Source organism: Ursus arctos, unplaced genomic scaffold (genome assembly GCF_023065955.2).
Source record: "Ursus arctos isolate Adak ecotype North America unplaced genomic scaffold, UrsArc2.0 scaffold_18, whole genome shotgun sequence".
NCBI classification, from domain to species: Eukaryota; Metazoa; Chordata; class Mammalia; order Carnivora; family Ursidae; genus Ursus; species Ursus arctos.
In genome coordinates this window covers 34,598,848-34,612,812 of record NW_026622852.1, presented here as the reverse complement: position 1 = coordinate 34,612,812, position 13,965 = coordinate 34,598,848, and the positions used below count along the sequence as shown (strand labels likewise).

At 42.5% G+C, this 13,965-nt stretch overlaps 1 protein-coding gene across 2 annotated transcripts in view; it reads right to left on the bottom strand.

Moving 5' to 3' along the window:
• The window catches only part of SLC44A1 (solute carrier family 44 member 1), a 190,867-nt gene extending 180,276 nt beyond the window's left edge, over positions 1-10,591 (bottom strand). Inside the window, exon 1 of one of the 2 annotated variants that reach the window (XM_026506080.4) lies at positions 10,312-10,591. In XM_026506080.4, the coding sequence (XP_026361865.1) occupies positions 10,312-10,347 (36 nt within the window). In that variant the 5' untranslated portion in view covers positions 10,348-10,591. The remainder of the gene's footprint in view (positions 1-10,311) is intronic. The other variant, XM_048223005.2, reaches the window with a different exon arrangement.
• Between the last annotated feature and the right edge of the window lie 3,374 nt (positions 10,592-13,965).

Here is a 13,965-nt window from a genome sequence, read left to right as displayed (position 1 = left end):
GGTTGTGCAATTTGCTATAAGCCTATAGGAGACAGGTTTTATTATTGTTCCTATTTTACATCTGGGGAAAGTGAGGCATCAAATATTAAAGAATTTGGCCCCAATAACCCAGCTGGTGACAGAACTGAAACTCAAACCCATGCAGTCTGGCTATGCAGCCCATACTCTCATCAGTATAGGATGGTGTTCAATTCTATGGATTCTAATAGTCTTTTAAGGTAACAGTAGGGAAAGGATTTCTTATAAGGAATGTAGAAGGCCACTTATGCATTTAGGGAGGATCATTAAGCTGGGGATGGGAAATGAGACACATATAATACTTTTTTTTAGTATAAAAAAAAGAAATTTTACACCAAAAATATATTTAAAATTAAACTCTTCTGCTACTATAAATAATGCCAAATGGAAAGATTCTTGCGTATAGCATTTACTGTACTTTTGGAGGACTAAATAAGGGATGTCAACTGCTTTTTATGGCTTTCAATGTATGTCATCAAACAATGCCCCAAGAGAGTCATTCCAATTTATACAGCAAATCAATAAAGTACACTTGAGTCAAAACCACATGAGCAATTAATATTCTGTTAACTTTTACCAAAGTTGCAAGTGTAAAAGAGTGTCTCTGTGCTTTCAGTTAATTTGATTATCAGTAAGATTGAACACATTTACATTTTAGTTTACTATTTCCTCTTCTGTAAATTAGCTATTTGTTGCAGAGATGCATTTTTTATGAGAGCTCTTTATATCATAGATATCCTAAATAATGATATGAATCTTCAGGTTTATTATTATTTATATAAGAAAGGAAGATAGACAGAATGGGAGAAAGAGAGGAAGGAAGGAAGGGAAGGAAGGAACGAAGGAAGGACGGACGGGAAGAATTAAACAGGAGGGAAAGGAAAAAAGCCACTCTTTTTTCCTTCTCGATCCTAATATATTCCACTCAGTATTATGGCTCCTTAATAAGTGCATCGGGGAGGGGTGAGGAGGAAGGAAAAAGAAAATGTTAGGGAAAAGAGAATAAATGAGTACCGAATAGACAGAGATAAACACACACAGAAGAGGTAGACAAGAAAATTGAGAGCCAGAGGGAAGAGGTTATACTAACCCCCAAGATTCTCTTGAGGATCACTGACCGTGGGAATATTAATTAGCTACTTAACCAGTATTCCAGCCTTAAATGGTTTCTTTATCCTGAAGCTATCCTGGCCTTGGAACGGGAAAGAGGCAGTGAGGTGGGTAAAAGAAACAGGGGCTTCAGCAGTGGCTAGAGCAATATTCCTGGGAGAACGGAAGGATAATTGTGTGACTTTCAGCTATGAACTGTGAAAAGTCTTATAATGGAGCTATAAGCAAAATGTTAGGAAACACCGCAGAGGTGTGACTTCACAGGCAGAAGAAAATGGCAAAACTATGTAACAGGTACTATTGGCTGACTACCCGTCACCATCCCCACCCTCTGGGAGGCTGGCGGCGTTCTAATTTTGTTCTGGTGTTGCTCCACCCTCCACTTGACTCCAGGAAATCCTGGTTAGTCCAGGCCAACCAATTACAGGGTTCTTGGTCTCCCTCTTGCTAGAAATTGTTGAGGGATGAGTATACAGCCCTCCCTAAGGCCTACTAAAGGGAAACCACTGGAGGTTGTCAGCTCAGCAAAAGAAAGTAGGAAGAGCCACATGCATCTTGGGATCATGAGGGCAGCAAGTGAGGAGAAGTGATCTTCCTTAAAATAAAAAAATTTTTTTAAAAAGCAAAGAGAGAACTCAGGTCCTTGCTGACATCATCAAGCCACTAAACTAACCAACCTAGAAGCCACCCTACCTCTCAATTTATGTGAGATTAATTTTTTAATGTGTTAGCTATTTAGATTTAAGTTTTCTTTATTTCTTACAGCGGCATCATCCTAAGTGGTTCATAATGAAAAATCTTACAAGATCATCATCATCATCACAATGCTACAAAAAAAACCCTTTTATACCTTCACTGCTACTTGAACATCTTGAAGTAACCACCTAGTTCCAATTTTTCTATCCTTTTGCTGTTTTATTTTACGTTATATAAAAGTATCCAGAAATCAAATACTTCCATTTAACAATTTTCAGTATATCTAGCAACCTTAAAAATTAGACTAAAAATAGCTTTTAAGAGTTTCCTTTCTAAATGTCCAAATAGTTGGTTGTGAGATGTTGCAGAGAACAGCTAAAAAGAGTAATATTATTTTCACACAAAAAAATCATTTCCAATGATTTATCAACCAAATGTTTTTTAAGTAAATCCTATTATACAACTGATATGAAATCAAAAAAGAGTCTATCAGGGCACCTGGGTGGTACAGTCTCTTAAGCCTCTGATTCTTGGTTTCAGCTCAGGTCATGATCTCAGGGTCCTGGAATGGAGCCCCATGTTGGGCTCCCTGCTCAGCAGGAATCTGCTTGTCCCTCTTCCTCTGCCCCTCCCCCCACCCCGCTCATGGGCACACTCAATGCGTGCTCTCTCTCTCAAATAAATAAAATCTTTTTTTAAAAAAAAAGATTTTATTTATTTATTTGACAGAGAGAGACAGAGTGAGAGAGGGAACACAAGCAGGGGGAGTGGGAGAGGAAGAAGCAGGCTCCCAGCAGAGGAGCCTGATGCGGGGCTCGATCCCAGGACCCTGGGATCAGGACCTGAGCCGAAGGCAGATGCTTAACAACTGAGCCACCCAGGCGCCCCACAAATAAATAAAATCTTAAAAAAAAAAAAAAAAAAAAAGACTTTCCCTCTTTCTCTGCCCCTCCCCCCTGTCTAAAATACATAAATCTTTTTTTTTTTTTTAAGGAATATATCACAGGAAAAAATAAACTAAGGACCCCACCACCACCACTAAATATATTAAAACATACCGAAAAGGGGTGCCTGGGTGGCTTAGCTGGTTAAGTGTCTGCCTTCAGCTCAGGTCATGATCCCAAGGTCCTGGGATCCAGCCCTGCATTGGGCTCCCTGCTCAATCATCTCCCTCTGCCCCTACCCCAACCCCAGCTCGTGCTCTCTTTCTCTCTCAAATAAATAAATAAAATCTTTAAAAAAAATTCTGAAAAATGCAAATCTCTTTCAAAAATCACCTTTTTAAAAAGAGTACCAAGTTTGACACAATGCATAAATTCAAAATTGGAACATCACACTGTGCTATATTCCAAATAAATGCGAAAACAAAAAGTTATAAAAGGTAAGAAATATTACTGTGCCAGAAACTTTAACCATTTCCAGAGTGAATTCCCACAGTAGAAATAACAATGCCTCTTTAACGACTGAAGTTTTCACCAGTTCAAACACTTTTTCTTTATAACACCTCACATAAAGTCCCATCCATTTGTGCCTGCTATAAAAACGTCAGCACTGTAAATCCAACTGACCCATTACTGGAGTGGACCAGTCTTTTCCCATCCACCTTGACCCGGGAACTTATACCTCTGTAAGTCCCCTTGCTTCACACATGACACGTATACCTGCAACAGACAAGCTGCTTAAGAATGCTGCTGAGGATGCTATAATCTTCTATGAAAGTATTTATTCCTTTAAAAAATTGTTGTATTGAATTTTAAATCATCAGAATTGCTAAGGTAGGAGCTCATCCACATCCATTCATGGAAGGAAAGAGAACATTTGTTAATTTATTCAAATATCTCCTGAGCACCTATCATGTACCGGCTATTAACCCAGCACAGAGAATAACAGCAATGAACAGAACAGACATGGTCCTACTCTTTGTCAGCTCAGTCTAGACCAGAGGTCAGCAAACATTTTCTTTAAAGCCACAGAGTAAATATTTACACTTGTAGAGTCTCTGTCATAACTACTCAACCTTGCCATTGTAGCATGAAAGTAGCCATAGACAATATGTAAACAAATGAGTGGGATCATGTCCCAGTAAAACTTTGTGGACAATGAAAATCAAATTTCATACAATTGTACGAAATAAATGTATCATGCAATAATCTTTTGATTTTTTTCAACCATTAAAAATACACACACACACACACACACACAATTTTAGCGTTCTTAGCTTGCAAGCCATATAAAAACAGGTAGTCAGCCAGATTTGGCCCATGGACTACAGTTTTGCCAACTCCCAGTCTAGACAATATCAACTGTATAATTATTTGTTTATTGCTTTAAGCACTCAAAGGGAAAATTCTAAAGGCTATGAGAATTTATTGAGGAGACGTGGCCTGGTTTGAAGGATCAGGGGGAGCCTTTTCCAAAGAAATGACTTTAAGGCTAAAACTTAAAGGATGAGTAGTAGCCAGCCAAAGGCCAGGGAGAAAACAAAGAGTCTTCCAGACAAGTGGATAGCAAGTGGAAAAAGTCCCTTTGGAGAAGGAATACAATCTAGTGAGGAATCTGGGAGGCTGGAGCACGAAGAGAGAGCATGAGAGGACAATGACACAAAGAGGAAGAGATCAGCCCACAAAGAGTTTTGTTGGCTAAGGTCAGAGATTCTGGTCTTAGTCTTAAAAGCAATCGGAAACCATTAAACAGTTTTAAGCAGGAGAAGGACACAATCAGCTTTGGATTTTTTAAAGATCACTAAGACTGCAGTACCGAGAAAATTTTGAAGGGAGCATGAATAATACAGGGAGATCCGTAAGCAAGGTTCTGGCCAGAGATGACGGAGGCTTAGACTTGGGTGCTGCCAGCAGAATTTAGAAGGTAAAAGAAGCAAGATGTGATGACGAGACGTGGAAGAATGAAAGGGAGGCTCCTGCATGCCTCAGTTTCCAGTTTCCACACCAGGATACTGGTATTCTTCAGTGAACCAGAGATTCTGAAAAGACGTGTGTGTGTACAACTTTTGAGTTCAGTTTTTGACATGCTGAATTTGAGTTGCCTGTAAGATATCCTAGAGGAGGTGCTAAGTAATCAGCTGGATATTAGGATCAGAAACCGGGACAGAGTTTCTTTCAATTCAGTAATTCAGTTTGGGAATTGTCAGCATACAGATTGTAATTGAAACCATAAGAGGAGATGAAGTTACCTAAAGAAAGGGTATGTTCTCAGTGGTTTTCAACCTTGGCAGCAGAGGAGAATCACCAGGGGAACTTCAAAAAATTTTGATGCGCAGGCAGTGACCTTGAACCAGTGAAATCAGAATCTCTGGGAGTAGGACCAAAGCATTAGTGTTTTTTAAAGTTCTCTAAGTGTTTCTAATGTACAGCCAAGGTTGCAAAGATAAGAGGGCTTAAAATATTAAGAATTAACTGGACTACAGAAGGATCAAGAGATTCAGAGACAGAGGAAGTTTCTAGTCCCAGCTACCTCATAACGGATTTCTCTGACCTCAGACTACTTCATAGCTTCTCAATTCTAGTTTAGCTCAACAAAAAAGTAAGATAGTAGAACTGGTTTATGTCTAATATCCCCTAGAGTCCCAAAAATCTGAGCCAAAGTTACAACATGGAAATATTTCTTTCTTCTTGGGAGGGGCAGGGAGGGAGGGTGTGGAGGGTTATGCAGAAACACAGCTATTAACCAATTACCAGTAGCAAAACAGAGAATGCATTTTTATAAATAGTTATCCTCCCAAGCCAATAACATTTCTAAATGATAGGATGAACACATCAAATAGTATGTGATAGTATTTGTGAAGCCTGGGAACATTCTAGCTAGACTAGTTTGGCTATATTATACTATGCTGTTCCACAGCTAGGACTTGTAGGAAATTCAAAATGGTGGCATGAATTTAAGTTGGAAATGCCTTAATTCAAAATTTTATTGAGTGGGACGTTTCTAAAGATAGAGTGAGCTGCAATTTAAGATTTGGGAAGCATGCACGTGAACACGGAAACACAGGACTGAGATCCAGAAGACCGGGATTAAAGTTTGGATCTGCCGCTCAGTTGCTGACTTCAGCCAAGTTTCCTAACCTCCAAGTCCCAATTTCCTCAGCTGTAAAATGCAAGTAGAGTCAACTTCAGAGTTACTATAGAAATTACAACATGAAAATCACTGCGGAAAATAGCTATACAAAATGCATTACCATTTTTCCATTATTTTCCAATTTGACTTACATATTTTGAGGATACTAACAGCACAATATTCAGAAGAAGAAAAATAAACTGTCTTCATGCCATGACTTTTTTATCCCAGAAAGTCTACTTTGCTGGACATAGTTTAATGGAACAACTTAGTTTTCGTTGGGAAATCCCACTACACTCTTCAAATGCCATTTTTATCATCTGACTTCAAATTCCACAAAGCAAATGGAGACTACAAGGATTATTTAAAATCTGTTAAGGAACAGTTAACATATTCAAAAGTTAACCAGTATTAGTGAACCACTTGACTGTTTTTTATTACTCCCTAGACAAGATAGAAGAGAGCTTAAAAAAAAGACAGTTAAATTTATAGCTCTCAATCTGAGGACTATGGGACAAGACAGTAGACAAGTACAATTTCTCCTAAAGTCAGACAGACAAGGAGCGGTTTGTTCAACGAGAAAGATTCTCCTCCATCCTTCTCACAATTTCTAAGGTTAGAACCCAAGGGCACAGAACTTCAGAGCACTTGCAGAATCTGGCCTCCAAAGCACTGCTGTGAGAAATAATGATCTAGCCATTAACGACAAAGACTTACGGCAATTTGCTAAGTAATCTTTGGAAAGCCTGCACCATTCAAACTGGTTTGTCAATGGGAAAGAACATTTCGTAAATCTGAAGATTTACAAGTGAACTTTGAAGTTTAACATTACAAGAATAGAAATTATGTCAGGTTATAGCAGAACAAATGAATTATGGAGAGTAAGGAATAAATTTTAAGAGTCTTAGGGAAGATTAGTGCTGTAAAAAGAAACTCAAGACTATCTCACTTTTAGGTTTCCTTCAAAGAGATTTTTGGGCAAAGGGCTACCATGTGTTGGCTTGTTTTGAGCAGTTACTAATATTAGCAAATAACTTGTAGTAGTCATTAATAAAAATCATAATTAAGAGTTCTATAAGAGCCCTGACTCCGTAGACATTCTTAAGATTCTTAGATGTACATAACTGATACAGCACAACTCATTTTGCCAATAATTTGCTTCTTCGGCAACGAAATGCAAGTTAGTATAGAAGGTGATACTTTTCTTTGATCTAAATCCTAAAACAGGATAATTATTTTGATGGCAAATTATGATATCCAGACACTGCCAAGAAAATGAAAATAATACCGGGACAGGCTACAAGAGATGAAACAGTTGGGAAGACCATAAACTCTTTTATGAGAGTCTACAACATAGCAAGAGACTAGGAGGAAAAATAAATTACATTTCAAAAGTGAATCCCTACTACAAAAAGGAAACGTACTATATTTACATTGATAAAACCTGCCAGAGCTTTAAAATTGCTGATGATACCACTGAGAAAAGCTAAGCTGAACTGCAGAGTACCCCGAAGCACGTTGTTTTGATGTGCTATGCAGGTTATCATTAGAGTTTGCAGACAAGCTTTTTAAAGATGTTACAGCCACTGTTCCAACTAAAATACAGGCATTGAGCAGAGCACCAGGAGAAAAGGAGAATCCTGCTCAATTTTGCAAACTGACAATACCATCGACAGACCAGGAAGAAATGTGGGAAAGACAGGTTAATTTTAAGTTAAACAGTTCGGATTTGAGCTTCAAAGAGGATGGCTTGGTGGAATTAGTCAACAAGCCCACAGAAGTGAAACAGCACATGGGTCAGGACTGGACTCCTCGTCAATGTTACTTGCCAGCCAGATATTCAAATGTTGTTGTGTATGCATTCTGTCTATCCAGTACTGCTGAGCAACTTCCCTGTTCAAGGTATAGTGAGGCACTGCGATGCATACAAAGATGGGGAAAACAAAAGCAGTTCCTATTCTCAAGAAGCTTTCAGTCCAGTAGAAGAGATGAAAAGAAACACATTCTGCCTGAAAATACAATTGAGGCCTCTGAGAGGTTCAAAGTGATGTGAAGTTGCATCCCTATTTTGTTTCAACACGACATATATAGATATGATATTATTCTAAAACTGGGGACACTCCTAAAAGGGGCATTAAAATGACAGGAGATTGGTAACATTTCACAAATGAAGAATGATGCCAAAATCTCAAATTAAAAAAAAAAAAAAAAAGGATGACCAGCTCTTTGGCACAAAACCTGCCCCTCAATGCTCCACTGAACACTACGAGTCCCTAAAGCTGAACTTAAAGGCATGTGACAGCTGGTGACTGGTTATAGGAATCTACAGGAAAAAAAAAAAAAAAAAAAACCCTGCGCCCCTCAGGGTGCATGACATGCATCTTGTCTGTAGAATATGGCATGAAGGAAACAGTGACTGCAAGAGGAGGAAAAAGCAAAGAAAATGTATGTGACAGCATTCTGAAAAGTAAGATGTGAAGCTAGTCAAATGCAAGACCAGTGATTAAAGCAGAGTTTTGGTCCAGCACCCATCCCTCCCAATTTTAACTGTTCCCACACTGAACAAGCCATCCACAAACTATCAATAATTTCCTGTCTTAAAGGCATTTCACCACCAAAGGAGGATGTAAAGTAACCCAGTTCTTAAAAGAAAGGCAGTATGAAAACACCTTTTTGGTGAAAATAATACGTAAGTAAATGTGAGATGAATAGCACTCAACTAGATGCCCCCTCCCCCAAAACTCCCTAACCAGTTCAGAGGTATTGTGTAATCCCACACCTTTAACTGTTAATATGAAAACCCTGGTCTACCGACCTCTCCTCCATACCACCACCACATATAGTTTTCTTGGCTATTCCAACTGAATAGGAAGGTTTAACTAAACCAATCAGCCTGACTGATCCTAGTAGGGGGGAAAAAACCCAGTAAGCAAACACCCAAAAAAAGAACTGGACAAATAGGTTGGATACTTGATGAAACATAAATGTCCTCCATTCATCTGCAATTCTAGTCATTTTCTAACAGATCTCGGATTTTCAGAACAAGTATGCAGGTTATTTAAAACTGAGTTATATATAGTCATTTAGCAGCAGCAAAACACTTCTGGCATTATCGCAGATGCTAGATCTCTGGAAGAATTTATCCCCCCCAAACTAGCATTTTTCTTCACCAAGAACCAACCATCCTTTATTTCTAAAAACAAGAGCCCTTGTCTCTCCCAAAACAAACAAATCAAAAGACCACAGTTAAATTCTACGCTAATGAAACTGTGAGATTACATCCCAGGCGTTGTCAGAGCCTATTTTTCATACACCAACACCAGACAGTTTGATGCAGTATTCCTGATTGCTTTTTATCGTATTTGTAAATACACTCACTAATCCACTAAATTAGGTAATTTACAAACAGGTCCTCTCAGTTATTAGTGGCCAGCAGTCAAGTTCTATTACATTTGATCCTTATACAGTTGTCTAAACATTTCCATCCAGGTTAAGGGCTCGGATCGGCAAGGGAGAGGGAGGTTAGGGAAATTTGGATGGGGGCAGGGTAGAAGCTGGAGAAATCTCTGCATCTCAGCCCTCAGCGACAACATTCAGCCAGTGCCCACAGAAAAACTAAATTCGGCACCTCTTCCTCCTGTTACACTGGCAACAAAGAGGGAGTTTCCGTAACGCTCCCGTCACCCACCAGGTGCCCAATCTCCTTCCCAGCGTAGTGCCAGCGCTCCCGCAGGGGCGTCGGTGTGCGGAGAGGCCGCGGTGTCCAGGGTCAAGGCACAAAGGGGGGATGGGGTGCAAGGCGAGCGGGTGGGATCTGGGAAGTGGGCCGTGTAAGGGCTGCGGAACCCGCTTAAACACTTGAACCTGGTGTCGGGGACGGCGGGCAAGAGAAAGGGACAGAATATCTAATGGAGCAGAAACTGGAATAAGGTGGAAAAGGGGTGAAGAGCTCGTGCTGAGGGTACTCCGCCTGGGAGCACAGAAAACAGCCGGCGGATGGGGAAGGGGAGACTCCAAGGAGATGGGAAGAGAGGCGCAAGGCCCAGAAGACGAGGGAACGGGGTGCCACCTGGGGCACAGCACAGAGGAGGCGCCTGTGTTGTTTCTACCTGCAGGCGGGCGGGACGGGCTGCTCAGGTGTGACTGGAAGAGGAGGCCAAGTCGGAAAGGGGCCAGCGAGAGCTGGGGGTGTACTGGGGGCCGCGCAGAGGTGGCTGCGAGTTGGCGGCTGCGGCGCCAGCGCGGGGGCACCTGCGGGACAGGCGCGAGGGAGAGGCAGGTTTGGGGGTCTCCGGAGTGTACCGCGGGCTGAAGGGAGGCTCTCGGGCAGCGGGGGGCAGCGGGAGACAGCGGACGCCAGCGGCGCGGCGCGGGGGAGGCATCCGGGAGGGCGGCCGGGAGGCGGGAGCCCCTCACCTGCGCGACGGAGGAGGCGGAGCTGCAGCAGCCCATGGCGGGGCCGGAGGAGCCCGGAGGCGGCGCCCGGCGCGCAGCTACGCCCCGGAGCCCCTCGGCATGCGAGCCGGCGGGCGCCCGGGGAGGGCGCGGCCTGGCCCCACACGGCTCGGCGGCGGCGGCAGCGGCTCGGGTGGCGGCGGGTACTCAGGAGGCGGCGCGGCTCGGGGCGGGCGCCGGCCACATCCCCCGGCGGCGGCGGCGGCTGCGCGGCTCCTGCTCCGCTCCTGCTGCTGCAGCTGCTCCCCAGCGGAAAGGGGCGGGCGGCAGCGGCGGCGGCGCCTCCCCCTGTCCCCCGCCTCCCGCCTCCCGCCTCCCGCGCCCAGTCCCTCTCCCGCTCCCTCTCCCGGGCCGCCGCCTCCTCAGCGCCGCGCGCGTCTCCCATCAGACTCCCCGCCCCCAGTGCAGCGCCGCGCCGACAGCGGGGCGGCGGCGGCCAAAACGAGGCCGGGCTCTTCGGCGAGCGTCGGAGCCTGCGCAGTGCCGAGCCTATTTAGCGGTGGCACCGAGGCACAGCGCTGCCTCGGAGTAAGAGGTCGCGTTGGGTTGAGGCTCCCTGGGGCTGAGCAGGCTCGCAGGCGAAATGCGGCCGGATTGCTTCCGGACCCGAGAGGCACTGGCGAGGCGTGCGGAGCTGCTCGCTTTCCCCCCTGGACGCGCAACCCGAAGACCCTCATGGCATCTTACTGCTTCTACGGTTGTTTTTCATCCAGAGGAAAGTGTACACAATAAACCTTCCCTTATGAAGGAGTGGGTGATGGAAAACGGGGAGAGACAAGCATCTGTTGCTACTGGCCCCATTTTGCTGATGAAACTGAGCCTTTGAAGGAGACAGCCTAATAAAATGCACCCAAGGTCGAAATTTTTATAAAGAGCCGTATATAGGGAAAAGGTAACAAGTTCACCAGGTCTCTCAATACAGAGCCATGTTGGATCTGAACTCAACTTTCTTATACAGGATTGTCCACAAAAAAAACAATAAGCGAGTATTAAGTCGTTCATATTAAAAATATTTACTGAGGACATACTAAGTTCCAGTAACTTGTGGGCACTGGGAATAAAGAGAACAAAAAGGATAGCTTCTGTTCTCTTAAAAGTCCCTGTTGCTACATTAATGCACTGTGTTGTAGCAACAAGTTAGAATAAGGCGTGGTCACTACCTTCAAGAGATTTACAACCCGGAGAGTCCTTGGAAGCAGTGTCTGATGAGAACAGTTAAAAGGCGACAGAAACAAGGGCGACTGGCTGGCTCAGTCGATAGAGCATGCATGCAACTCTTGATCTCGTTGTCTTGAGTTCAAGCGCCATATTCGAGGTAGAGTTTACTTTAAAAAGAAAAAAGAAAGAAAAGAAAGGTGAAAACAAGCAAGTGTTTACTTAAAAAACGGTGAAAAGACGCAAGTGAAAAGGTGGCAGGAATAAAACTTAAAGATCAGGGTTAATATTAAGAGAACTACGTACCAGACACTGTTGAAAGCGTTTTACATGTTTCAGCTCACGCTGTCAAAGAATGTCTCAAAGACAGAATCGGAAAAGAAAGGGGAAAAAAAGTTTATTTGCAAAGTTCCAAAGTAGTGAGATTCTAGAAGCCCTGACCAAATGAGAGACAGCAAAATTTAGAGATTATTCCAAGTCTAAGAGGGGAAAAAAAACAGCACAGAAGTAAATCGACCTTATATGCATTGAAAGCAAAGGAAGGTCAAAATAGGAACCTGAAGACAGCTAAAGAAAAGGCAAGAGAAGAATTCCTGGTCGGTGTATTCCGGTGTCATTTCCTAGGTCTGTAACAGTGGATGAATCACCTTTCTAAACCTCTTGCTTGTGTTCTGTGAAATGTTAATGATAGGATGACCCGGAAGCGATGTAAGATAAGAAAGCAGCTAGTGGGTAGAGCTGCACTCTGAAGTACTGCTGGAGATTTACTGCTGGAGTAAATCCTCCGTGTGTTGCCAGTAACCATCAGGCCACTATATAGAAGTGAAAAAAATAAAACTTTAACGGTTCTAGTCCCGATCCTGATTATAAACTTCACAATTAGATTGTAAACTCCCTGAGAACAAGGGTAAGGATTTTCTCCTTTGTATTTCTCTCAGCTCTCTCAAATGTTTGTTGAATTATTCAATGCAGCCAGGAATAAAAAACCTTCCCTTGAGATTTTCCCTCAAAGCCTCAAAGTACATCTTGTTTTTAACTGAGGGAGGAGGCTGAAAGTAAAATTACAGTCTTAAACAAGAAGCCATCTGTCTTCCTTCTTTATAATCAAGGAAAGGGGAGTTGTTTCTCTTAGCAGAGTCAATATGGGAGCATTTCTCTCAGATTATAAAAATCTTTTTGGCTAGTGTAGTTATTCCATGTAGTAGCTAGTGCTTATTTTGTAATTAGAGCTGCAAAAGCAGATAAATATGTAACAGACTGTGGCAGTGCTTCAGAAAAAAAAATGTATCTCACTTTCTTGGAGGTCTCTTTCGTAGATATGGTTGATGGGTGAATATAATTGAAAGGGAGTACATTCCATTGTACTTGACTGATATGAACTCGTTTTCCCTTTAAGGGTTAATGGAACTAGGAGTTTTAAGGTTCTGCAAGGTGCTTTGTAAATATACTAATTATGTATGTATGCACCATATATGCATATGAATGTGATGTTTTAAAATTATACCTTGTCATTAGCATAAGAGAAACTAGCGTTCCTGAATTGATATTCTGTACCTTCTAAGAAGGAGTCTCTTTTCCATCCCCCTCAGACCCAAAGAAGCCTCATAAAAGGAGTGATTTAGAGGGGGGCAGATAGCTGTTCCTTTTCACTCTTTCTCATAAAGAAGCACATTCAGCCTTCAATGAAATTAAGCTACAGAAAATTCAGAAATCGCGAAAGGGATTTTTTTTTTCTAGCCAGTGATCAAGGTACTGATCTCACCACCATGAGGTGTCATCAAGGCAAGCCACTTGGGAAGGGCTTAGTTTGTTTTTCTTTTGAGAAAAAGAGCGTGGTTTTTTTTTCAACTTATGTAAGAACGGCATCTGCACTAACCAGGATAAAATTATAAGGTCTATCAATCTTGGTGCTGCAGGGTAAAAGCAGATCACCAGCTGAGCCAGCCAGAAATGCTTCCCAGTGGTCTAGTATTGCATAATTGGCCATGTGAATTCCAGGGTTTCCAGTTTCAGATGGAGGACTTGGTGCTGGTCACTCACGATAGGAAAACACTGAACTAATGGTCTTTCCTATGATTTTAATAATGCTTGACTCATTGTTCACATGATTGCAGGTTTTTGGGTAACAAATATAAATGCATCTATGTATGCATATGCTTGTAACTGCTCAGAATCGTCCTCTGATTTTTTTTCTTAATGGCATTTGGTGCTTTTGGCTGTGTTATTTACATTTTAGCACATACTGTGTTCACAGCCACATCCCACAAGAGCACAGTTTCTTCAGCAGAGCCCCAGCCTTCCAGATCTGCCTCACAACCTCCTCCTGGAAGCACTGGCATATCACCCCTGGGAAATGTTCCAGAAGCAAAAACTAATTGTAACCAAGGGCTGTAACTGTTCATTCATTACCAGAAAGGCAAGAGCAAGTCTCTATTTGAGAAGATGGAAATGTATCTCAGC